The sequence below is a fragment of the Lagopus leucura genome, unplaced genomic scaffold (genome assembly GCF_019238085.1).
Source record: "Lagopus leucura isolate 7727_CA_CO unplaced genomic scaffold, USGS_WTPT01 Super-Scaffold_100026, whole genome shotgun sequence".
In the NCBI taxonomy this organism is placed as follows: domain Eukaryota; kingdom Metazoa; phylum Chordata; class Aves; order Galliformes; family Phasianidae; genus Lagopus; species Lagopus leucura.
The window spans coordinates 6,664,526-6,692,084 of NW_024962277.1; the positions used below are offsets into that span (position 1 = coordinate 6,664,526).

Below are 27,559 nucleotides of genomic sequence, written 5' to 3' on the forward strand. Positions count from 1 at the left end.
TAAAGTCAACTATTTTGATATCAAAAGGTTGAACGGTTTTATAAGATTTGTGGCACACTTTTTTATGTGTGATTTTCCATCTGGAATGATCTTTCTCTTCCCTCTTCTCTTTACAGCTGCATAGGAGATAGCACTCAGGTAGACAGCAGCACTAACATTAGTTTGGTACAACAAATTTACTGAGAGGATTCAGCCAAGATCATTTTTTTGTCTCACATATTTTGTAGGATATCTTTATATGATACCTATACACTGGATTTTGTGAAGTAACTGAAACATCACAGTATTCCTGGAGCTACTGAAGTCTTTGACGTACTATGTACTGGTTTTCAGATACTGTTCTCAATGAAATGGTTCTGGTTAATAATCAGAAAGTTCTTACAGAAATTCTTACAGAATCAAGAGAATCTAAGACATCTGAGAAATAGGTTTCCTGTTGTATATCACAGAATACATACAGTTCAATATATGTAGTATCTAATTCTAAACTACACGATAAAACTGTTCTCTAACTGTTGGCAAATCTTAATCATTTTCAAAATAGAATCTCAGTTTACATAAATAACTATAATTGTTTTTCAAAAAGAAAAGTTTTGAACAAAGATTGTAAGAAATCTTATATAAAATAATGTATTTTTCTAAGGAGAGCAAATTCACATTTAGGGACTGGATTTAAACGCTAAATAGTAACATTCAGGTAATTCTTTATGGATCTCTGTTTTCAAACTAGTCTTAAAATAACAAAGACTTGTTGAGAAATCTGATTCAGAGCACTCAATTATTGTTTTTCTGTGGATCATTGTTCTCCTGAGATCTAAAACGTATTATTAGTTACATCATACCTGTTTCCTCTAATGCAAACCAAACATCACTGAAGTATAGCAGACCTAGTTTCACAGATTGCAAGTTCCCTTTTTTCAATCAGGAGTGCATTTTGAGAGGCCTGTTTTTCATCTGTTAAATTTCACTATGTTAGAAAATGCAAAATACTGACATGCTTTGTGTTGTGCCCTAATAGGCTACTGTAATTTCTCCTCCCCCATCAAATGCAACCAAAAATATACTAGTAACATATTTTTCTGTACTGAATTAATTCAGAGTCATCAGGGATCACTGTGTTCAAAGGTTTGCTCAAGAAAACATTTTCTGGGAACTGTACTTATTTGACATGGCTTTAGTTGTCTAATAAACCATATTAAGATACCACATTTTTATTGAATGAAACAAAACAGCAAGAGAGAATTTATGTGAATTTAAATGTATAAGAAGCTATGCAAAGCAAGCAGTGCACTATCAACAGAATGTTTGATTTTAGAACAAGGGCATGCGGTTGTGTTTGATTGCTTAAACATAATTCAATAATACTCTGCACTGCTCTGTGGAGGATCTGAATTCAGAACATTCAGCACATTCCTCCTATTGATATCTGCACCAGCGATCTAAGCCAAAATACACACAGATGAGTTGGTTATATTTTCTTTGTGCAACATCACAAGTTGATAGCATTGGCCAAAGCAAAAGAACCGCAATCTGATCTGAAATGTATATCTGATATAACAAATTATTGGTAGAAAGGATTCTAAGTGAACTACATTTGGGTTGTAAATTTGCAAAATGTAATAATTAAAAATCTTCAATAGATTGCCTCCAATACAAGCTGAAAATCCAGTGTCATTATAATTAAGTGTTAGAATGAATGTAGCACGATACCTGGGCTCTCAGATTCACGTTTGCTCAAAGTACGGCATTAACACTAACAGAGCAGCTTCGGAAAGATGAGGAGAGCAGACACACAAATGCCTGTTTTTCTCAGGCATTTGCAGAACACTTTCCTAATAAACCTATTGGTGGACAAAACCTGGTGTGAATTAAAAACCCAAAACCAAAATAAACCCATCCTGTAAGCCAAATGCCACATGTATTTTGAAAATTTTATGGAGTTAAAGTTATTTGTGTTCAATTAGTAAGCCACACTTAACTGCAGGTTTAAAAAATCCTCATTCAGAAGTTGAATTGTCAGAAGGTTTTGCCAGTGAAATTGCACTCGTCCTTTTTTTTTTTGCTTCTTTCCAAAAGATGGCCGTGATTTATTTAATTACATGACCTACTGATTCAGCAGACATGTCCAGCTCCATCACTAATATCAGGTCATTTACATTTTCAGTTTCTGCATGAAACTGAAAAAGTGGCAAGCAATACCAGGAAAGCTGAAAGCTACTCAAAAACTACCTGCAAATAAACTCCCATCTCTTACTGCTGAGCACTTTCCTGTTCAGACAGGAATTAAAAGTGTCATTTCTATTACATAATATCATAAATAAAAGATAGCTCTTACCTCCACTTAGTATAATGACAGCTATAAATATTGCCAGGTCACTGTCATCTAATTCCAGTGCATTGAACTTCACAGCAAACTCAAACTTGGGCTCCATAAAGTCACAAAAAGGTTTTCTCAGGCTCTTCAGAAACTCCCGTGTCATGAATCCTTGTCCATCAGATATAAGAACTCCATCTTTATTCATCAGAGAAGCCAGGAGAGTATATATGATCTCATGGACACCATATTTCAGGAGAGTTACCTGATCATTCAGGTCAAGATTCACAAAACCTGGAATGTTCTTTGCAAACTCCGTAATCTCCTGCACTGCTTCCACAGAGCGAAACTGACATCGCTGGAAAATGCGAATTGCTACTTCTTTGTTCTGCTCCTGCAGTGGTGATACATGCTTACACTTGATCTGGTCTTCTCCCATCCGTAAAGAGTTCATGTCATAAATAACAAATGGCTAAAAATGAAAGGAGAACACAGGTTACTTGCATGTCTTTTATATGAACATTTGGCTCTTGAGAAATTGGAGTAACATACTGAGGAATAACTCATCAGAAAACACTTAGAAATACCTGGGCAGTGCATCAGGAGTAGTCACTTTTGGGTTAAATCTTTATATTCCTATTAAAGCAAACGTTCTCATAATGTTAAAATGATATACAGAAAGGATAAGTAATTCTTACGGACTTATCGTGTTCTGTAAATCAACATGTTAAAAATAGGACTTTGGGTGACACTTTTCTTATCTGGAGGAGTGGGAGGTAAAGGAGGTAACAACATTTACAATATTCATGATTTTTTGCCCTGTTTTTTTTTTTTTTTTTTTTCCTCCCATTTTACAGAAGTTCTGTAACACTATAATTCAAAGCTCCAAATACCCATTCACACAAAATGAAAATGTTACTCCCCCTACCTGAATTTTACTGCTTTATACCAAATCTAACTAGTAAGTGTTTAGCAAAATGTCTGCACTTCTGATGATACAGTTTATTTTTGTGGAGAGACACTATATTCCCACTTTAAATACTTCACATGCTGTTAGATTCTTTTTATGGTTATAGAAGGATAAAACTTGAAGCACTGAACTTGAATACAGAATTAATGGCATTAGTTATCTAATAAACTTAACCTTTTGCTGTTAACTACTTTAAAAATCACAAGGTTAGGATGTAACTAAGCTTAAAAATAATTGTCAGTGGGGGAAGAAAACACAAATAACATGACACAATCTGCAACAGCACAATTCAGAACACAAGAATGAGTCTGACTGGGAAATAAATTTATTTGGAATAAATCAATTTTGAAAAATTAAGAATTTTGAAAATGAAGATTAAAAAAAGTAATGCCAAGAAAACTTTTGTTAGGATCTGGAAACAGTTTGTTTCAGAATATAGAGGTATCCTCTGATTTTAAATAAGTGGTTAATTGAGGATTTCTTGAAATTGCCTGAAGAATCTTTCCTTAGAGGACTAATGATTAAATGGTTCATGCTGCACTGAACAAACATCTGATATTAACAGCTTTGTTAACATGCCTAATTAAAATGCAAGGAATTACAAAACTGGACTAGAGACTTGTTGTTTAATTTAAGATCCTTCATCATCACTGATTTTAATGCCTTATTCATGTGAGCGCTCATTCTTTTTTATATTCACTTCAAGCTGCAGAAGAGATTTAAAAAATAACCCACACCATTCTATACACAGTCAGCAGTACCCTCTCAGAACTGCAGGAGTTTCCATTAACTAATTCTATTTCAAATTCATTAAATCAGTTTTTAAGTCTATTCAGAGCTAAATTGTTATGGAATTTTTATAACTGCAAATAGCTACTCTCTTTTGAGTGTGCATGATACTGCCCAAAGATGCTTACTACTACCCACCAGCAGTTAGAGTTTACTACTCCCACAGTTCTGCAGACAGAGGCTGTGAAAGTGGTCAGTCATTTGAACACAGAACTCCACCACACTTTCTCTAGGAAGAGAAGGAGGGGTGATATATGTCACAGTTTTGTGTTTTAGCTCAATCATTATGCTGGCTTTTTTTTTTTTTTTTGCCATGATACCCACTTAGCAGAGGAATTTCTTGTGCCTGATGAATGCCCATCTGTGGCTGATCTTTCTTCCCTCCTTTTTCATCTGCCTATTGCACATATAATCACTATGGCACAATATGAAGCTTATGATGAACAAGGAGTAGTACAAGTGTACAATACAGAAAGAAGGAGGATGAAGGGCAGTTAACAAGATATACAATTATGTGCACCACTTGCAGTATGTTTCCTATTCCAAAAACATAGAGAATGCAAATAAATTAAACTGCTATGTTAATTCTTTTCCAGTAATCTCTGTTTCTGATAAAGAGAGGGAAGCAGTGGAAAGACTCTGAAAAAGTAATGATCATCAAGTAGACTTAGCATATCAGCTTTCTGCAGGATAAATAAATGACAATAGTTCAAACTTCATACACTCCATAATGATCAGTTACTCAAACTGAAAATGTCTGCTATAGCTAAAGTGGATTTTTTTTTTTTTTTGGCTGCAACCAAACTAGAAACTACATTCAAATTATGATTCCAGAAGTCCTTAGAAGGACAAAATGAAATACCTTTTCCTATCTTTGAAATTTGTGAAGAAAATTAAATAGAGTCTGTTGAAACCCTGGCAATAAAATTTCTGCTATTCGCTTTAGAAAATACATCAAACTAAGAGTTACTAGTTTGGGAAATGTCATTTTGATCTTTAGTTACCACAATAGTGATAAAATTGAAAAAAAAAAAAATCTACCACAATCATCAGATCTTATTCATCCTTCTTCCCACTGACAAAAGGCTGTTAAATACTGACAGTGAAGTTTCCAAAGGAACCCATAAATTTTCTCTATGTCAATGATTTTTGTGTGCATTCTCCTAAAATTCAACTTGCACTAGCACAGAATACCGATCCATGATCATCTACTTAAATACAGGAAGTCATCGGAGTATCATAAGAATAAACATTATAGTTAGAGCCCAGGATGCTATTCGCATTGTGAATCACTTGACACTTCTAAGAAAGAATATTGCCAGCAGTGATAATATTCTATGATAACATGCTACAATATGGATGCTTGAATAGTGTAGCAACCAATTGCTGACAGCTAGATAGCCACTTAAAACAGATAGCGTGGAAGATAACCTCTGATAAAGGAGAAGAAAAACGGGAAGAATGGATCAGAGAATACAAAAAGGTTAAGATGACCTTCAAATTCTTGTACCGGTTTCAAGTATTTTATTAGGTGGACTTGGAGTTTTTTCAAATGATGTTTACTTATCCTATCTAAAAACATTTCCTGTGTTTCAGACTCAGCTTGAAACATGCAACTGCCAACAGCAAAGTTTTTTTGTTTTTTTTTTGTTTTTCTTTTTAAAGATGTGTTGTCAATGTGGTAAATCATTTACTCAAAAGGAAAAAAAAAAGAAAACAGAGGGAACTAACTGATTTGTCTGTCGTCTTTCCTGTCAAGATCGCCCTTGCCTTGGCTTTGGTCAGAGGGAAGGACTTTATGTATGAGTCATACAAATGCTTGGCAAGCGCTCGCAGATCAGCAGATTCAGGATTTAACTGGTCGATGTCGCTGGAAATCTCTGCCAAGAGCTTCTCCTTCTCCGCCTGTGGCATTCGCCCAAACCTGATGGCTGAAGAAGATGACAAGTAATTACCATAGCTACAGTTGCACCCACAAATGGATATTTTTATTTTTCTGTCACCTTTTATTATAAGTTACTCAATTTTTTTCTTAAAACAATACATAGACAAAAAAGAGGAAGACTTTTCTCTCCAATAATATAGGCAAATACTAAAGTGCTTCAAAGATAGGTAAACAAACCAATCTCAAAAGGAAAATAACACGTGCCCAAATAGTTCTATTTCAATATCATGCTCTGATACGCAAGAATTATTGCCAGTCCATTGGACAGTCTGAGTTAGAGAAAACCACTGATTCTACTGACAACCTAAATCAAATATAAGGAGTCTTTAAGATATTAAAATTCAGTTTATTCAGGATAGGAACTACTGTTCAGCTTTGGATTGTTTTGGGCAAATCACTACACAGATCTCAGGTTCTTCATTTAGAAACAAAACACTCACATGCCTTGCAGGAATGAATTCCTAAATAGTTCAACTGAGCTTAATGTATCAAGTGATTTAAAATATTACCAAAATAGTTAAAGAATGAGAAAAAAATAAGTACAGGGAATAAAAATTACGAAAAGCCTGAGTTCTTCATCACAACTGTATGTGATTGTTATACTGTAAGAACAGCAAAGGGTTCCACTAGTCGTATGATCTCAATTCCTTTACATATCTGTAGGGTTGGCTGTAAACCTCTCAGTTTTACCTCTATGTACTTAATAGTCAAGTCACTGTTTATACTTACAGAGATGGGCTTAGAAAATAGTTCAAATGAACCATCAAGATCAAGACTGATTTATCATATGGTATTTCAGTAAACAGGACTTATTTTACAGTAAAAAACAAACAAACAAAAAAAACAGAGCATCAAAACAACGACAAAGAAAAAAAAACAGAAGGAAGAAATAAAGGTTTGCATTTTTAGCTGCAGGAGGAAAGAGAAATATTATTAATATTTTTTCAATGCTTAATGCCTTCCCTAGATAAGAACAAGTTGTTCCTAAGGTCATGCACACCATTACACTAGGGATGTTTATTTTGGAAATTGTCAGCTACTTTCCTGCTTGCAGGATGCTTGCAGTGTGTTGATGAAAAAAAGGATACCTTTTCCAATAATAAATAATTATATTTAAAACATAGCATTTACTGTACTTATGGATCAGTTCTTTTATATCAGTGTTTTTTTTCTGTTTGTTTTTTACTACTCTACTTTCTCTTCCAGTAAACTTGGTCTCTGAGTGATGCAAGCTGTATGTTTCATTTCTGGGGGTATTCTTATTGCTTATTTATGAGAATGAAAATTGGTCTGAAACAAAACTTAGTCCAGTAGGACCAAATTAACAGTGATTTATTTTTTTCCTGTAAATATCTGTTGCTTATTGCTTTTTATGAGGGAAATTTTGAATGATCGCCAACTGATATTTGTTTTAGATCGTATCTACCACTGCACTTTTTCCTCTCCTCTAAGGAATACTGAGCACTCTTAATCAGCTACTAACAATAGTTTTCAGTGAGACATCACTGCCAGTCCACCTCGATGCTAACAGTAAACCATTTACAGAAAATGATGAACTTCTTTAAGTGACATTCTAGAACGGCTCAAAAGCCCTGATAAATCTTTTGAGGTCTTTTCCAACTTAGATAATTCCACGATTCAGATTGGACCACTCTTCAAACGTGTATTTGGAACAGCTTCATCAATAGAAAAGCCTCAATACTTTGATGCTTCTGATTGGTTTACTGGCAATAGATTCAGCTCCTCGTAGCTGTCTTTTTAAGAAGAACTTGCTAACTAATGCCTTCAGTGAAGTCTAGCAAGAATTGTTGGACTATTACAGTGAACTTTTAATGTGGAAAGTGAAGCAAGGCAAATATTAGCCTCATATAAAGGACTGTTAATTAAAAAAAAAAAGAGATGAATTGCTTATGTCTGTAAAATGCTCATCACTCCCTGAAATATGTTGAGTGTGACCTGAGGACTTCTTAATACACAACAAACACTTAACAACTCTAAAAAAAAAAAAAAAACAAACCAAAAAAAAGAAACATGTCCTTTGAAAGACTTCATAATTCTACCAGGAGCTAGGTGCTTTTGGCTAGAAAAGTATTTTGTTATAATAAACTATGATAGACTGTTCTGAAATTTTACATGAAATAAGCTTACAGCATCATATATAATACCTTTACGTTTATAATAAATCATGCATACTTAACAGTCTGATATGAATTCTATAAACTCACACTGTAAGCATAGTAACTCTTAAAATACTACACAAATGGAGCTTGACTAAATAGTACGAAACATGATTCTGGTGTAACATGATTCTGTTCTGGAAATTCAGGGTTTGCAGAAGCTCAGAATCTAGAATCTCCCTGGCAAGGTCCCCTTTCACCGCAGTTACTTTGTACAAATAAGGGAATAAAACAAGGGATTAAAAAAAAAAAAAAAAAAAAAAAAAAAAAAAAAAGATGGTATATTGCTTCCCCTTCCTATGATTTAATATTAACTTAGCTCTAAAATAATTTTTATACTTCCCCAAGGCATTGAAAACAATAGGTTTTTTTTTTTCCCCCCCACCTTCTTCTTTCCTCCTCTTTTAATTAAAAGAGTTAAATCCTTACTAGAAAATTCTTGATGATATAGCATAGTGTATCCACCAACTGTGGCACTGATTACTGAAATAGTGCTGTTAGAGATTTTACTGAAATGATTGAGGATTTTCAAACTAGATGCTGTTTTGTTATTAGAGAATAACGAAGATGTATACTTGTATTCTTTTCAAGAATAAGGACTGGTAACAAACATCTTGCTGGAAATTCAGACATAGGCTAGCAACTTTTTTTCCCTAAGTACGTATCTATGTTTTCAAAATTTGGGGGTGGGAGGGTGGTAGGTAGTTTCTTTTTTTAAAATCTTATGGCAATTTTCCACATAACTGTATCTATCTACTGTTGCACAGATACTGTAGCAAGAAACAGGCTTACTATGAGTTTTGAGTATCAAAGGACAGCATAGTATGTTTACTGTGATTTTCTACATATGCCCCTTACCATATAACCTGAATTCTGTGTGTAGTTTTATCTTGCCTCTTGGAAAGTCAATTACAGTTATTCATGCTAGCAAGTTGATATTACTAAATAGCAAATTGTTGGTAATTATCCATTAAAACTTTACAATAACAGAATTATAATAAAAGACAACTTACAATGGATTTATTTTCCTTACAGAAAATTAACTTAGGGTGTTCTAGAATGATGCACTCATCCATGACCAACAAAGGGCAACAAATTACCTTTGAATAGTATGTGCGATGAGCCCTAGTGCTAATATAAAATTATTTCGGTTAATTTACAGATTAATTTGGAGTTTGTCATACATTTGTATACTCTTAATAGTTCTAGGCAGATGTCCTCTTTAATTTAACATTTATTCTTATTTGCCTTGTGATGATGATACTTACTTGCATAGGAAATGCTTAGAGATCTCAATATGAAAAGTGCTATAAAAACTAATTATCTTTTTCTTGCTATGCTGTTTTTTTCCCAATACTGTTCCTTGTTGGAATCATACCTAATTTTTCGTTTTCACATGTCTAATTTTTACATATGCAGGTAAAAAGCCCAGTAAATTTCATTGGTATTAGATAACTCACACATTCATGCATAATCTATTTTGGAGTTCAATCTCACTGACACAGTGGAGAACTATCAATTGATACATGAAAAAAGCTGCATATAAATTTGGCATGTATTTTTAAGGAATATTTGACATAGGTTTAGCATACAGCATCATGATGCCAACTTGCCTAAAATACCAGATTCATCTCTTCTCTATAAAAAGAAAAAAAGAGCATTTTAAGTTCATTTTGCTAAAATGTCAGGATTGCTTTGGAAGAAAATTAGCACATACTGCAGAACGGTGAACTATGTTCTAAGCATTAGCTTCTATTCTTGAATGTCTGAATGCTGCATTCAGATACAACAAAGCTTATACATGCTATTGAAAGCTATTATGTCAAATGTTAAATCAATCTAAACTACTCCTTATTGTGGTTTCTTATTTTTTAAATAGCAAATAAAAATGGTAGAGGGAGACTATCTCATCCGTTGTTGCTTTAACAACCCACTTAGCAGCACTATCCATCAGTTCAACAAAACAGCCACTAAAATCAGTAGAGCTGACATTCAACTGATAGAATCAAGTCTTTTCAAATAGTGAATTTACTTCCCCTAGAAGATAACAGGCTTTTACAGCGTTCCACACTAATTCATCTTTAGGGTCTAGCTTAATGCTTGTCATCATATCAGACTTTCACATAATAAAATTCACCAATAATTAAATACCTCAGGAATAACTCATACTTTGTTGTGTTTAGCATGTGAAAAACAAACTTGGAATAAAGTATGCTATGCAACTTTTAAAAATATGTAGAGATTTTTAGGTGGTGGATTGTATGTTTATTAGCAATCTGTCATTCCTACATTTTTTTCTAAATGTGTATTTTTAAGATTTAATAATAGAAGTGATTCACCTTTAGATGCTGTCCCTGTGTCACAAAAATGATAAAATGTGATAAAATTCATAAATTTTCCTAAACAAGAGGTCACTAGGATCCAAAAGTATATTTTAAATGTAATGATTTGTTAATAACAAAAAGTTAGAAAGTTGTGAATCAAAAATTTCTAACTTATAATTTGACAGGCAAAAATATAGTTTTAAAATATAAGTATGTTCTTTAACATTTAAAGTATATTTTATAAATACTATACTAACTACAGTAGATTGTTCAGTTTTTATTATCATAGCAGGCAAAATCTGGGTCAAAATTCAATTCTGTGGTACTAGCCTAGTAGTTTTGTTTTGGAGAAGTCGTTTTCAGGGGACTGAGATAAAGTCAAGGAGAGGTCAGTGGGTTTACAGAGGGAATGTGGGAAACAGCAGTGGAATTTGGGTTGAGATGAGAAGTAGGAAGGATTGGCAATACTTGTGGAAGTTAAGCAGAAAAAGAGGAGTTCACAGAGTGGGTAAGAGGAGTTCACAGCACTTCTGATTGCTGAGGAAAATTTCAGGGTTCTGTTAGGTGAGTCACAGGACCTTCCCTCTTTACTGCTTTTCCCTCCCTCCTGTGACTGCTTTTACCATCTATTTCTTTACTCCCAGAAGTGATAATAAAGATACATTGTCATGTGTGCTCTCTCAGTACACTGTGTGGCTTGATATAAATAATATCTTTAAATGCCAGAGAAAAAAAAAAAAAAAACAAACCAAACCTAGTAACATTTCTAAAATAAAAGAATGAAACTTCTGCGGAGTGGTATTTCAGAATGCAATCTGAGCAACTGAGGGTTAAACACAGAGCAGCACTGTGGTTAGAGAAGGAAAGGAAAACAATATCCAAAGCATGAGAACACTACTGTCTTTCTTAACCTTCAGCTAAGTGGTATGTAGCATTTATACATGAAAAAATGTGGCTGTTAGCTGCTCAGTGTCTCCTTGCATTTTCCCCCCCCCCTCCCCCCCCAATTTTTTTTAAGTGCCCTAACTATTCATTCTGCAATAATGTGTCTATGCAAAGACAGCCAGAGTGGAACCCTCAGGCAAGGAATCCACATTCTGATTCCAAGCATTTAAAAATCAGATAGTTTCACTATCCAAATTGTCCAACTTGAAGCTGTAAATGTAACATTAGAATCTGTCTCGGTGCCATTCACAACTTTCAGTGTTGTGCTTCTGCACGTTTCTTTATGGAGACTTCTGTCTTCAAAGGCAAATCTTACTTATTTTTTAGATGTGTGTTTGTTTATAAATGATGGAGGAGGAGGGTTCTGCTTCATACGATCTGATGTTACCGGAGCAGGCAAAAAACACAAATGTAGAAGCTAACACTTGAATGTAAGCACTAATAACTCCTCGGTAAGTAAATTCATGGTAAAAGTCAATGAAAGCATTCTTTTAAGCCCTGGGAAAAAATGGCAAACCTATTCCCCTCTCCTGTTCCTCACAACCATGATCTCTGCAGGTGCCAATGCTTCTTCCTTGCTGTGGCTGTCCAAGAAGAATTAGCTGGTGAGAATTGTTCCTGGGCCCTTCGCATTGCTAAGGCAGAGATGATGATCTCAACGTTCCCATTTTTGATGGGGCTGCACATGGTTCACATTGATATAAATGGAAACCATGTTGCTAGTTTATGAGAGAATCTGGCATTCACCTTGAAAAAAAATAATAATAACAGAACAGTCTTGAATCACTATAAAAATACCCACAGTAGCATTTCAAAATTAGTTTTATTTTTAAGAGCTACTGTTGCATCCCAGGGTTGGAAAACCATATTTTCTATTGGCAAAACATTTCCCATCTCTATTTACATTCACTGTGTGCACTAACATCACAAATCACAGTTAAGCCTTCCTCTTGGGGACAGTGCACTCATTTCTGTAATTTTTTTTTAATAGTGAAAATAATGGAAGTTCAAAAAAGCCCAAAAAACAAAAAACCACAAAAATTATTTTCCCAGTCATGTTTGCAATTCTTTACCCTTTGAATTACATAAGTCTCCATGTTATGACATTTAATTCCTGTTTCTACTAAACTTTGCCAATGCAAGGCAGCAAAGAATCTTCATCATTTCTATCTTTCTGTCTAAACATTCATAAGTAAGTATTTCTAAATGAATTGATTTGTTAATTTTAAAATTCAGAGATTTTCTTCTATATTGTATACAAGAGAGCAGCACAGTGATACGCTTAATGCTCACTGCTTTTCCTACTGTAAAGAAGGCAATCACAGAACCATACACGATTGCATACAGCTTTGCAAGCAAAGACTAGAACATATACAAAATGGAAATGCTGCTTACAGTTTACAGATGGGAGAGGATGTTTACCCTCTGGATGATGGGAGGTCAGACAATGTATAGTACAAAGGAATAACAGCTATACACACTATATGATGAGAGGCCAAGAGCTGAATGAGCATGCTAAGAAACACTATACTCCTACTTACCACACATTGGAATCTATGCCCAGATGTGGGTATCCTACGGGAGGAGGAGGACAGTTGTTTTTTTATGGCTTTTTTTTTTTTTTTTTTTTTTTTTAAAACAGTACAGCATATGGCCCATTTGTTCAAAGTATGTTGTGTTCCAACATAAGGAAAAGTGAACTCAGCAATGCTGACTGCCCTGGATAAGCATCTTGTGCATCAAATTTAAGGTGCTGTTATTCACAAACTTTTGATAAACTTTCTACTCCATACTTCATAACTAAGTTCAGTTTTCAAAGGGGTACTGAGCTATGGTATGGAATATGCCTTACCAGCTTGACCATGAGCTGAAAAAAAAGATTACATTAGGAATATGTGAAATGAGCAAGAATGACAGAGAGAAAAATCAACACACTGGTTATATTGTGTATACAGTGACAAGTGCAAATCTTTACCTATCTGATTCTTATGTTAATTAATCTCCAATTGTTTACATACTCTCCTAAACACATGGGCAGTCTCTCTGATACCTATTTCTACAGTGTCTGGTATAAAGAAACAGAAGGCTCAAAACATCAGAGCATCAAACTCAGTAAACAGATACATGCTTCATGTTATTTTTGAAAACAAACACTACTGTTTTATAATATGCTGTATATACTTACCATTATGTGACATTCCAACTGCAAGACATTTCTGAAATCTGCAGTATTGACATTTATTTCTGCTTTTCTTATGGATGCGACAATTAAGATCACACCTGTCATAAATAAGTTTTAATCTGATTGTTCTTCGAAAAAAGCCCTGTAACAAACATAAAAACGTAAAAGGACAGATTAAACACTGACAGCGTCACTGTCTCAATTCTGTATAGGCATACAAAGCACATTTCTGCATGCACACTGAGTCTAAATTCGTATTAGACAGATTTCTGAAGAAAGCAATGCTCGTGTGTTCATATCTGCATAGCAGCATGCTCCCATTCTAAACTTATCAGCCATTTTCAGCCCAGCTTGACATGGGTAATAGTCTAGAAAATAAAAATCTATGAAAACTAACGGGAATGAATAGGGTTGAAAGGATGGCATTATCACAAACTGACAATCCTACAGAAACAGTGAGACCGAAGAAGAGAAGTCCTTTTAGGGCTCATGGGAGAAGTGGCTATTCTATTTCTTTTTGTTGGCACCGTGCTACCCTAATTTTGCAATGTGTATTTCTGGGTTCTATCTTCAAGATTTTATTTTCTAGTTTGTTCCTGTTGTTTGGATCTTACAAGTTTGCAAAGTACACAGGCATGTGAATAAAACCAGAAACTTGATACCAAAGTCATGGTAATTATTAAACAGAAATCTTACGAGGTCTTACAAGGATGGATATCATTATGGAAATTCACAGTTCTGTCTTTTGATAATCTAAAAGTACTTTCTGAAATCAATAATAAGTGATGAATAAAGATTATCTGAATTTGTCCTCAGTTCATTGTAACAGTGTCCTCACAGAATAAATACAACAATAAAAGCATAATATTGATTCATGTGCATATGGTTTGCTGTAATGTAAACAAATCAACAACACACTCACTGCTTTATATATATTCCTAATTCAGCGCTCAAAATTTTAGTTCAGGTCTGCACTGGGTTTTTACTATCACTTCAATATCCTCAGGATTATTGAAAATAGCAACAACCTGAATTTAAAATGTGTATTTTTAATTTTTTTTAACTCAATGAATTTAATGTAATTTCTTTCTCTGGTTCTTATCTTCTCATTCTTGAGGACAATCAATTTTCACTTTCCTTTATTTATTATAGACACTAAAAACCATCAAAAGAAGTCAGTGGTGTTTTAAAGTGGATAGCCACATTCTCTAATTTCATTAGACTATTCTCTAGTCACCTAGAATGTGTAAATTGGGTAAAGGAACTCTAATGAGTCTTAACAATAGAGTTTGAATTTTAAATTGCTTAGAGTATTGAGGTTTGAAATTCAGAATAAGCCTGCTTTATGAATTCAAATTCATGGAGATCCAGTGATCTCCAAGACAGCAAGAAAGGAACACAACTCTATAATTAACAAAAGTAGAAGTGCACAAAGATTTTAAATAGATCAGTAACATAAGTGACAAAAACAAACATGTTAAGACTTCCACTTACTACAGTATATGTAGTGTGTATGAAACAATTTAAAAGACTTCAAACTTATTTAAATGAAAATAGTATTAAATCTTCAGAGAAAACACATTTGTGACAACTTACCTTACAACCTTCACATGCATGCACTCCATAATGAAATCCAGAGGCCTTGTCCCCACACACACGACATTCAATAGCCATAAATGAGTTGGAAGACTCCTCATGTGGTTTATTGTATAACTGCACTTTTTCAGAAAAATAGGGTGGAGAAGGAGGCTCCATTTTGATTGCACCTGCATATAGAGAAGATTTAAATGAATAATTCAAAGTGTGATTAAATATATGGTAGAAGAAGCAGCAAGGAAGAATCAGAAACAATCACAGTAAACACAGCCAGATTCATAGGTATGCTTTGTAATACAAAATGATGGTAGTAAACAAAGGAAATGGAAGTTGTATGCAGCTATTTCACTCATAGTGTGTAAGCTGAAAGCCTTGAAGAGGCATATGGCAATCATATCACAAATTCACTTTCCAGCTTTGTAGTGCAGAACAATTTTACTATAGATGTGTAAAATTTGCACATGAAGACCTCATACTCAAGTTGTCTTACTCCTTTTCTCAGTACCTAATTAGGTTACTTAAGGTGTTCAGAACTACTGCAGAGAGAAGAACTGGACACTCTAATCTCATGAAAAAACACCTATGCAATAAACACACAGTGAATAATTTATATATTTAATGAAATTTATCTCCCTCCTAGGATGCAGACTAGAGATGAATCTTCCCAACATTTCTAATTATTGTGAAAGCACTTTGTAATATTGATAAGCTCAAACAACCAAATATGATATATTTAAATCAATCACAGCTGGTCAAAGAAGAAAGCTGGGACAATTGACACCATAACATTACATCAAATCACACTTCAGGAATTACATGACAGATGCAGTATTACCATAACATGAATGTTTTGTTTTCTGTTTGGCTACACTACATAAACTGGGAAGTTTTCTTTTCTACAGAAACCAGAGGAAAAAAGGAAGAGGAAAGTTAGCTGACTAAGACCGTGAGCATTTAGCATGCCTAATGATTTAGCTAATCAACTCTCTTGTTTGTTATGAAAATACCACGGGATTTTCTAATCAAGCAAAAGAGAAATAAATTATTAGCAGTACAAGTGTATTTTAATTCACTTCGTAAATAACTCAGAGAGAACCAGGTACTGGGTACTTCTATTACCAAAACTAAATAGTATAATCCTCCTAGCCAGAATTTCATGAACGATTCCTACAAAAGTGATGTCAGATTTAAATAGACTCAGTGGATCTTTAAAAAAGTTCCAGACACAGCAATCTGACTTCTTACTATGAGTAGGAATGCAATAGCAACTTTTATTTCAGAGTAGACTACTTTTCTTTTTTTCCTGTAAAGAAGAATTCTGTGTACTATCTTTACATAACTGGGGAAAGATGCTGGTGTTTTGTACTATATAAAAAAATACTATGTCACAAATCTTTGAGGTTATGTGTGCATTAGGAAGACTGATAAAAGTTTTACAAACTCAGTAGCAGCCAATATTTCCATTTCATCAGCTTCTTAGCCTGTTGCTCAATTTATTATTAATTAATATGTTACATATGCTGGGAGTTACTATATGACAACTTGTCTAGTCACTAGAGGCTACTCTAGAAGAGTGAAGGTTGCCCTATCATAATATCACATGAATATCTGCTGATTTTTGGATTTACAATCTGTGCATTTAGGCATCTGAATCCATCCAATTGCTGGTGGTACAATTTCTAGAGAATGAAGCAAATGTGAGCACAAAGAAATATAGAAAAATAAAAAACGTACTTTGGCAATCCTGGAGCTTGATGTCATATTTATAATCAATGCTTGTTTGATCAGCTCTTCCAAGAGGTATATCTTCATAGTGTGGAGAAGAAATGCTTGAAAAATCAACAGTGGTAAATGGCTTTATGTCAAAGGAATGCATATGATCATCCATCGCAGACAGATCCACTGGGCTAATTCCAAAATTAACGGGCCAAAACGGCATTTCTGTGTCAACCATTGTAATCTCTGAAAACAAAAAAGAAACAGGCTTTTTAAAGATGCTAGTTATTTCTGTAATGTGTTTGAGCCCAAGTGAGGCCTAATTGCCTAGTGCCCAAAGGGCCAAGATGCAAATCAACATTCGGGTGTAGGCTTTAGGGGAAAGTCTTGTCTCCCTTCATCATTTGGCTTGAGTTTTTCACCATAGTCTAGGAGTATTGCACGGATAATACTGAACAGCTAATACAGCTTTGAGGTACTTCCTACACAGGCCCTAACGTCATACACATCATAAAACAAATGACATTTTGTTGGCATCCAGTGCTCAGGTTAGCCTTGGAACAGAATAGCAAGTCATAGGTGTGCTACTAGAATGACCTGATCCATACTTCGAAAGGCAGCAGAGACAATTAGAGAATTCACGGAATAATAGAGCAGTCAAGTGAATAACTGGCAAAAAATACATGAGGAAAAAAATCGTGAGTGTTCAGGTGAAACACAAATTCATTTTTATAGATCATTTTGTGGAACACGAGTGTTCTTTAGTAGGCACGCAAGTCATTAAAAAAAAATCAATTATGTGAAATTAAAGTACGCTGGAAACAAACTGCTCACCATTTTTACAGAGATCGATCACACTGACCTTAACTGCATCTCACAATAACATCTAAATACTAAAGTTTTTTTTTTTTTTTTTATATCAAGAAAAAAAAATTGTAGTTGGTATTAAATAATTATAGTTTTACTGTGAAACCCTTAGTTGGTCAAGTACATCAAAACTTTTATACCAGAATCTTAAATGCAAGGCTCAAGGAAAATTACTCTGTAACTTCTTAAATCCCATATATGTTTATGCAGAACCTGAGAGCCATAAACAAAAAGCTTCAACCTGTGAAAATCTTTGGCAAATTGAATAAATTTAGATTGAGTTATAAAATGTTATCTGAGTCAGATGCTTATCTGACAGGCAGATCAACCAAAAATCATTGATTTAAACATATTTCAACTATGAAAAAATTCATATTCCTCAAACTGATTCGTAAGAAGCATTCATATTCAGTTTTTTATGATTCATAAGAAGGACATTTAATCTAAAAATAGGATACAGATTATGGAACTAAAATAACTTGGTCACTTTGGCTGTTTAATTTTGACTTCAGATCCATCAAGTAAATAGCTTTTAACATTTAGATGACAGAAACTTATTTGATTTGCTCTATTTGGAATTAGTCAAAACTACTCTGCAACAGTTCCAAAACCGTTATGAAATGAATGTAATGGAAGAGACCTGCTCTGTTCCTTTGAGATGATCCTTTGTTTTGACAGGGAGATAAGTAGGTACAACAGTGACCATCCTCCCCTATCAACTGTGCTGAAGTGCCAAGATGGTAATGGCCAGACATGCTTGTGGTTCTCTTATTCTTTCCTCAGGAAAGCCACCATAATTCTTCCTCCTCTTAGGGCTCACAGCACAACCTTGAACACTGACATCAGTGGCTGGAAATTCAGGTAAGACTACTCTGCAGTGAGAACCCAAGTGTTCCTGCTGTAGCACATGCTCCACATCACACACATTGTCCCTCACAGAACAGGAGGGCAACCCACAGTTCCTTCACACTGCTATCACTACGTGCCTGATAAAGTAGAGTTCTGTAAAGCAAACAGTGTTTAATGGTGAACTTCTGGCTAGGTTACTCTAACAGTCAGCTAACTATCTACCTCTCCGAAGCCAGTAGATAGGATATACAGATTTACATGCTAACCTTAATGAAATAAGGATAAAGACTGAACTCCACTCCTTCCGGAGGTTAACATCCTATGGTAAGTAAATACCATTTCTTCAGACGATTAAAAATGGTTTTGTTAAATGATTTTACTACAAAAAATGCATACTTTTCATTTTTTGTAAGATAGACAAAATTAAAAACCTTCATGTTGTCTAAGATGGCCACTTGCATACCTCATAATTGCACCATGCATACATGAAAATACATATACATACACACACAATTGTGTAAATCTGAAGATTTCATTGAACAGATGAGTCTAGCATGCTAAAATGACTGACATAAGTAGGATTTAATTAACACAGATTTGCATGTACATTAACTGCTTTTCTTCCACTCAAAACTATTAACCTTAGCTATGTAAATCTCTATTTGTTTACTTCTGGATCACAATGCACATAATATATAATTTCTTTGTACAGCAAAACAGTAAGGCACTAATGACCCCCAAACCAATAATATTCATAAACATTTCAGAATTATAAGAAGTTTTGGATATAAAATCAGACCATTTCAGCACAGATTTGAAGTTCTAATCTTCTTCACATATGACTGGTCTTAGCTGAATCATAAATATCCTGCTAAATTTAATACAATTCACCACCTCAGTGGAAGAAAATGAGCTTTTCCAATATTGTCTGATTTGTATTATAAATATTAGAGGAATGAAAAGATACGTGCCGATTTTATTCTTACGTTACTGCAAACTGAAACGTTAAGCTGTTCCTGTGTTTAATAGTTTGTTTTCAAAATATTTCTCATTTGTATGGAACTTTACCTAACTTCTGTTGTATATCTTCTTTTTCTTCCCCTTGAAAAGGTGAATGCCAACATTTTCCTTCGCAACATAATGTTCAATTGGTATCCTCAAACAACAAAAACCAAACATCCAAGCATAAGTCCCATCTTAGTTAGTTAGTCCCAACAAACTTATGAAGAACTCCATAAAATTCACAGATGCCCATGTGAAATCCAGGTAATCAAAACATTAAGTTGGATTAAAAGATTTCCATGTGTAAAAAAATCATCCTCAGCCAAGAGAAGATTGTGCAGAAAACAAGCAGGGATGTCACTCACATAAAGCCAAAGAATATGATTTAATATTTCATCAAGAAAAAAAAAAACAACCACAGACTGAAAGAAAATGCTGTTGAGGTAACTTTAAGAACTGAGAGATGATTCTAGTTGCTATAACTCCCATCATATGCACTTAATCTCACACAACCAACAGGTAACTACTGTCTATAAGGAAGTAAAAGAAGGCACGTGACCTTAGCTAGTAATTGTATAAACCATCAGCCACTATGTTAGCTTAGCCTTATCAGAGTGCTGTGAGAACTGTGTCACTCAGTAGACATTTCAAGCTGAACTGATTTCCAATTCATAAGGAAACTCTTCAGTGCATTTTTTTAATAGAAAAGCACAGAATACAGTGTCAGAGACCATCACGGTATGAAAAGCATCCTGGATCACAGCCTTCTCTTTGCCATAAGGACTACCTGTGCTCAGTTAACCTGAAAGGCCTGTTGCTCTGCATTCTAGGCACGCTTTTTCCAGATTAAAGTACCAAAATGTGACCCTCTAGGTATTCAGTGAAACAAACAAAACATCCTAGTGTAACACGAGATGCAGAAAATCAAGAACAACAAAAAAGAGAAAAGCTGCTGCATCTCAGCTTTGAGCTAAAATCAAGACAATGGCATAATAATACTATAGGCCCAAAGTAAATATGAACATATACAATAATTAACGCTACGTGTATAAGGTTTGCGGTTTTTTCTTAAGTTAAATACACATTTCATGCTATAGTTTGAATTTCATCTCTGATATAAATGTCTCATAGAGTTTATCAAATAAATTAATATGCAGGTTCTGCTGAATGTGATGAGAACCTTGCTAATTAATTTAATTAGAGCAGGTGCAGACCATCTCTGAATTAACTTCATGTATGAATTGGTCAAGATCATAAAACCATTCCGAACTTTTAAGAAAAAATAGAGATAGTGAAGGATCAGCTTCATATCCCTGTATGTTTAATTTATCTACATAACAGTGACATGCTTTGTGTATACCTCAAAATAAACGAACCCTAAACGATGGTGTCACATCCACTTAATTAGAGAACTTCATTAATGTCTTGTGAAGGAATTGCTGTGATGGACTGTAAGAAGAATAAGGACCATCCTGCAATAAAGGAATCACATTTCCCTTTCAATAACTCAGTTTTTTCATTGCCTCTGACACAGAAATCCTATTGGCAATGCATAAATAGATTAAACCAACATTTTGATCAGCGCTGTTTTCAGGTCCTAAATAGGAGGCATATGGTCTGATTTTGTGATACACTGTGTTTGAAAAGTAACTTACCAATGTTTCTGGAAGGTGTAAATAGGCATGAATTCTATTAAGAGACAGATTAAAAAGAGATAGCCTTTTATTAATTTTTCTTCTGGTTATTTAGTGAAAACTTGCATCATCTTACTATACCTGATTTGTCCTGGAGAGTAAAAGTTACTACTCCATGCTCTCTGTCTCAGTTCTCTACATGTTCAGAGAAAGCATGATGTTATTTTATTTCTCACCTCGTATGTTTATTCAAACTGTAGTTTCTTTCAGTAGGGATTGCATTGCTCTATACATTTTTTATATCCATGATTATGTCTAAGTGCGATCAGGCTTTAACCTCTTTACTCATGAAAACAATATATTTGTCATTTAAAGTATCTGTCTGTATAGTGGACTTTACCTAATAAGAAAATCTGCATAAAACAAAGGCACTATTTATCCAAATAGTTTTAGATAAGCCAAAACATGTCAATTTTTTTCTATATTGTAAAGAATAACTTAACGCTCTTGGACAGATTCCATTTAATTCATTAAAACAACGATGCTGGTGTGATCTCCAGGTTCTCAAATCCAGCAAACCACTCCATAGTGTAGGACCTGAACTCCTTTGTGTTCTGTTGCTGCAGAGTCAGCAGAGGGAGCACAACATAACTAAAAAAGCTTTTTCCAAGAACTCTGCTGACACAATCGGTGACATTCTTAAAACAAACAAACAAGCAAAAAAGTCCATGAAAAGAGCCATGTTGGCTGATACAAACAATTCAGTATTTGACAAAATCCCAAAGGACTTTTTGCCAAGCTCAGTAAGCTTGAAATGGCGAAAAACAAACAGCAGCAAAAAGATGTGAGGATTTCCTTTAGAAGTTCCACTGTGAGTCTTGTAATGTTATGATACAGAAATCAAGAAGTAGAAGAATTTATTTTCATCCATACTTGCCTGTAAAATTCAAGGCAAGAATCCATTTATGTCATGATTTGTGCACAGAACTGCAATGTGTTTACCAGACTTAGTAAAAAAAAAAAAAAAAAAAAAAGTATTTTTCCAAGAAAATTACAAGTGAGAAATGGGTACAGCGGTGGAAATTGGACACTTAGGCTCACTTAGATCAAGTTTTAGCATTGTATGTTCAGTCTTATTTGAAAACTCAGCACTACCCCCAGCATTCCCACCTCAGAACTGTGCAGTGTAGCAGCAACGAGAACACTCCGCCATGCACCTCAGACATCGCTCCTGCTTGTACTGTTGTATCACCTGACCTCCAGTTTTTAATTTAAGCATGAATTTACCAAAACTACTTACAGGAACAGAAACTAAGCTCACTGGAAAACAAAAGAGCAATACGTGAATTTGTTGCAACTAGAGAAAGATAAACTAAAGCCAGAATTTATATTGAAAAAACAGAAGCATGTTTCATCCCTCCTGTGTAACTTTCCTTTAAGAAGAAGGAAATACCTTGTGTCTTCCAGCAGTAGTTACCATCAGGAATTAGCTCCACAAGAGCAAACGACTTAGTGAAGAAGTTCTCAGGTGATTTAGTTCATTACTTTTAATGCAGCCCTAACTCTAAGCACAGGATGAAGACAATAGATAACATTTTCTTCTCTGTTCTTAGATTCAACCCTCAAGCCATCTAAACATGGCCCAAAAAGTGAACACGTCTGTTAGGAAAGATACCCAGCAATATGAAAAGGATGCAACACAGCACACATTTAAAGAATAGGTATAAGCATTCAATATAAAAGTAAGCCTGGTGGTTCTAGACAAAGTGGCTCTGATATATCTTTATTCAGAGGAGGAGGTATGCATCACTAGCAAGGGAGAGTCCAGCCAACGTGAGCAATTCAAAGATTAATCACTAAGTGGAAGAATAGGAGTTTATGAAAGTCTTGTTCTACAGCTTGCTGCACTAACCAGCAAAACAAGCACAGGGCCAAAACCTGACAGTGAAGAGTTGGAACCGGGCAGAGTGTTAAAGGTGTGATAGAAAACAAGCAAAACAAAATACAACAAATCAACAACAACAAACAACACTCCCAGGAATGTCTTGAAACCCTGCCACGAGATGCCATTTCTGTCACCCAACGTAAACCACAGAGTGCCAGAGTGGTTGTCTTAACAACCAAGCTCAGAAATCCAAGTGCTGCTCTGTGCAAGGGCTGCAGAGAACAGACACTGAGATCCTACAAAAAGCCAAATAAGATTGGTGTGGTGATGTCAATGGATCCACCCTCTCACCAAGGCTGCACAGTAAAACACCAGAAATGGTGGAAGTGCAAACACAAGAGGACAAAAGCAAGCAGCTCATAAATCAGTATGAAATGTATCTTATTCCTGTTACTGATTCACAACTACACACTGTAACGACTTCAAAGCACGGTCCATAACATTTACTACAATGTCCAGCAGGGAATAGTTAACAGAAAGAGGATTAAAAAAATAAAGTTCTTTGTGAGAATAATAGATCTGTTTAATTTAACATATATTTTCTATTCTGTGCCTATAGTTCACAGAAAATGGCACATGGCCTTGACTTCTCATTTGAGTTAGCAATATTTCATGCTTTTGCAGCAACAGAAACAACTGTAAATACAAATGCAAATGAACAATCTTAAAAAAAACACAGGCTGCCTCAATACAAATTCTCAGGATATATATATAAAAAAAAAATAATGGCAAGGCTGTGCTTAACTATTAATTTAAATAGAAACTGAAAACACTGCACAAGAGATGATAACTGGTGTTAGAAATACTGATTTGTATCTTTGAAAAGCTGTATAGATAACTCAGATTCAGGAGGAAGAGCACTATGAAATGATTGAGAACACAACCACAGAATTCTGTAAGAGACGCAGCATTGGGCTCCCAGTGAAAAAAGACTGCTGACCAGGAAGAGGAAAATGTTCTGCTACAGTCATAACCAGGGCAGAACACTGAGCTACTGAAATGATTGCTACTCTGTTAGCTCAGATTCATCATCTGTGGGAATGCACCCTCAAATTGCTCATAGAAATGCCTGAACAGAAAAATGAGTTCTCTTGTTACAGACAGATGCCACCCTGATGTCTTCCAATGCTGTTTTCTTTGAGAAGATCTTAAAGATATTTCATGGGCTTCAAAATATAAATGGTTATTTCATTTGTTGAACAACAACACAGAAAACAGAAGCACAAAGATGTGAAAAATACAAAAATTCTTCTGTTAAGAGTCAAAATAAACACAAGATTCTAAAGGGTAAAGAGGACATATTGGAGCTTATAACACACCTAAATGCATTACTAGGGCTCAGATTTGAGTAATTTTGGTTTTGAGGGATTTGATGAAATGAGAAACAACAACATGCTCCTAACTTGCACTGGCAATACTGTAAAACTATCTCATGACATAAAATGTAGGCGTTACTCTCTATGAATCATTGTGATTTTGAAAAGGATACTGATAGACTGGTGATGAATCACATTCAATTTTGTAATCAGAAAAAGCTGGCTTCTTAAGGGAGACCTTTGCCCCCTTTGGCAAAATGTAGTAACTGAGTGTGCCAAGGCAGTAAGGAGTAGGCCTTCTCTTGTCATATACATGGCCTCACAAGACTGAATTAAGTCATTGATTTTAAAATACAGAGACACGCAAGCTTTATCAACTAGAAAGTTGCACAGAACAATTGACAAGTACATGAACATTCTCAGAACTGTACTTGGCTTAAAGACTCATTTTAAGACATTTTATTGCTGGCATTTGTTTATTACACTGGGTAAACTCTGTATTACTCAGATCTAGTAAAAGTTTTACTAACTACTGGAAAATCATATAATTCAAACAATTCAGTGATTTCTTTAGGGTGTATTGCTAAACTATAAGCATATGCATGATTTCTATCAACATATGCTGTGATATAGATCAACAAGAAATTATTGTAAAATACACATTTTAGATGTATAAAAGACATGTATTATATGAACTATACATACAGTTTCTATGAAAAAATTGCTGTTTCTCACTAACTGCAGTGATAGCACTGAGCCCAGAGCCAACGAAATCAGCTCACAGCTACCATGAAACAACAGCGTCAGTTCGCTAGCTGCCTACTGAACATTTAGTTAAATAAGTGCAGGGCTATCTAGTAAATCTATGTTGTGTTCACACGTGATCCATTATGTGAAAATTTGCAAATTCCTCAATGGCTTCTTAAGCCTTTGCCAAACTAGCAAAGATTTCAGCAGGTAGCATAACAAAATATTCCAGAGGAGCGTAGCATTGCAGCTATTAATGAGACAATCTTACACGTCACTGTTCACTTGGTATCATTAGGTTATTATCACTATGTCTTTTAATGCATTTCAATATACTAATCATGGACTTCATTCTTTAAAAATAGTTCATGGTCAATGTTTATCAGCTAGGATACATAGCTAGCAAGAAAATTTACAATAGATGCACTTTACTACAGAGTTCAGATCTGAAGAGTGTTTGCATTTCTTTTTGAAATATTAATACCATTCAGCATTTACTACGGATGTTCACAATATCCAGTTAATTTTGATCTATATGACATCGTAGGTGAAATAAATTTGATACAAGCACTGACGCATTTTTATAAAATAAATATCCAAATAACCAAATAAAACGTTCTCATCTCACATAGTAGTTGCAGGGAATTCATTGAGGTATTTTTACAGACACATGAGACTGTTGGTAAGTAGCCTGGGATTTTTTCTTTCCTCAGACTTCATCAAGTCAGTGTTTCTTAATGTTCACATCTCTGTTTCCAAGAGATGAGATAATAAGACACACAGCTTTAACAGAGTAAAATATACTCATTAATATCCTCAACTCTGTTCCCTGCCATGGCAGAATACTGAATACTCCCACAGGAAGAGAAGGAGGAGAAACAAATGCAACATGAGTTGAAACTCATTCCTTGAATTAAATCCCACTTTTAAAGTTTTTCCTGGCAGTCAGATGCATTGCAAATTATCCATAAAAATGTTTCTCTCATATCAGGAAGATCCGTTTCCTCACAAAGCTGTCATTTTCTAAAGTACTAAAAATGCAAAGTGTATCTTAATGCAGCACCTATATATTCTGATGAGACACTTTTTTTATTTGCTACAATTTAAAATATTCTGACCTACTACTTAAAAAGCACCATGTTGCAGAAGTCATTCACTAACAAACATGCTTAATGCTATTTGTGAATGACGTACAATGCCTCAGCATGGCTAGGAACACATTTTCCTATTTTCAAAATTAATTTGATTTCTGACTTATGTCAAGAGTAAGATACCCAGTAAATGCTCCTGTACAGTCACTAAACTCTGTGGTGTTAAGCTAGTTAAACACCAGAGATTATATATTTTTTCTTTTCTAGATGCCCCTTCAAGCAGTCTAACAAAAGAATGAGTTCAGATTTTGTCTGGAGTACAGTAATTTACATGCTATTACAGAAGTGCACCTTCATTAGCTACTAAAACTCTTCTGTCAGGCAATCCTAAACTTGGAAGGGTACTACTTGTAATAGACAAACCCCTTCAGAGCGCTATGTCAGCCAGCACAGCACTGAAAGATGCTACTCTTAATTCCACCACAATTATTGTCATTATTTTGACAAGGCAAAATAAAACCAGGTTCTCCATTTCAATTTCATATACCAGCAGGCTTTGAAACAGCCCACAGTAAAAGCACTCACCTAAAATAATTCAGTAATAGATATACATGAACTTTTGTACATCTATCATCTGTTGCACAAATATATCTCTTTGATCTTTTAAATTAGCAGAAAAATTAATCTTCTCAACTGTACCAACTAAGAAGCATAAAACCTGCTCTGCTACTTTTCAGTAATAGAGCAATCTGTTGTCATCTGACTACTGTACTTTTGACCCTCTGAAACAGTCCCAAGATATGTTGACATGTTTTTACATGTAATTCAATAATTATTGTTCTCAATACTGCATGATGTTAATCATGCATTCAGATCAATGCTCTTTGCATCTTGTGTACTCCATCTTTCCACATACTGATTCTTTGACATAGCTTTAAAATTATCCCATATCAGGGTGACTTCAGACTGTCTACACAGGTGTGTAAAATAAGGTCAGAAATAGGGTAAGCTTGCTTTTGTAACTGAAATTGCAACACAGTAAGAAATATTTAATGAATGTCAGTACATTAATTATGAACTGTGCTCCAAATTTAAGTTACTTTTAACAGTTTCACTTTTGAATCTTCTATTGCACTACATGGGAGGAACA

At 34.7% G+C, this 27,559-nt stretch overlaps 1 protein-coding gene across 4 annotated transcripts in view; it reads right to left on the reverse strand.

Annotated features, from left to right (window-relative positions):
* The window catches only part of PPARG (peroxisome proliferator activated receptor gamma), a 55,583-nt gene that overhangs the window by 8,005 nt on the left and 20,019 nt on the right, over positions 1-27,559 (reverse strand). For all 4 annotated transcript variants that reach the window (XM_042880419.1, XM_042880418.1, XM_042880421.1 and 1 more), the window contains exons 2-6: positions 16,977-17,204; positions 15,243-15,412; positions 13,650-13,788; positions 5,805-6,004; positions 2,336-2,786 (exon numbers count right to left, since the gene is read on the reverse strand). In XM_042880419.1, coding sequence (XP_042736353.1) covers positions 2,336-2,786; positions 5,805-6,004; positions 13,650-13,788; positions 15,243-15,412; positions 16,977-17,196 — 1,180 coding nt within the window. In that variant the 5' untranslated portion in view covers positions 17,197-17,204. The remainder of the gene's footprint in view (positions 1-2,335; positions 2,787-5,804; positions 6,005-13,649; positions 13,789-15,242; positions 15,413-16,976; positions 17,205-27,559) is intronic.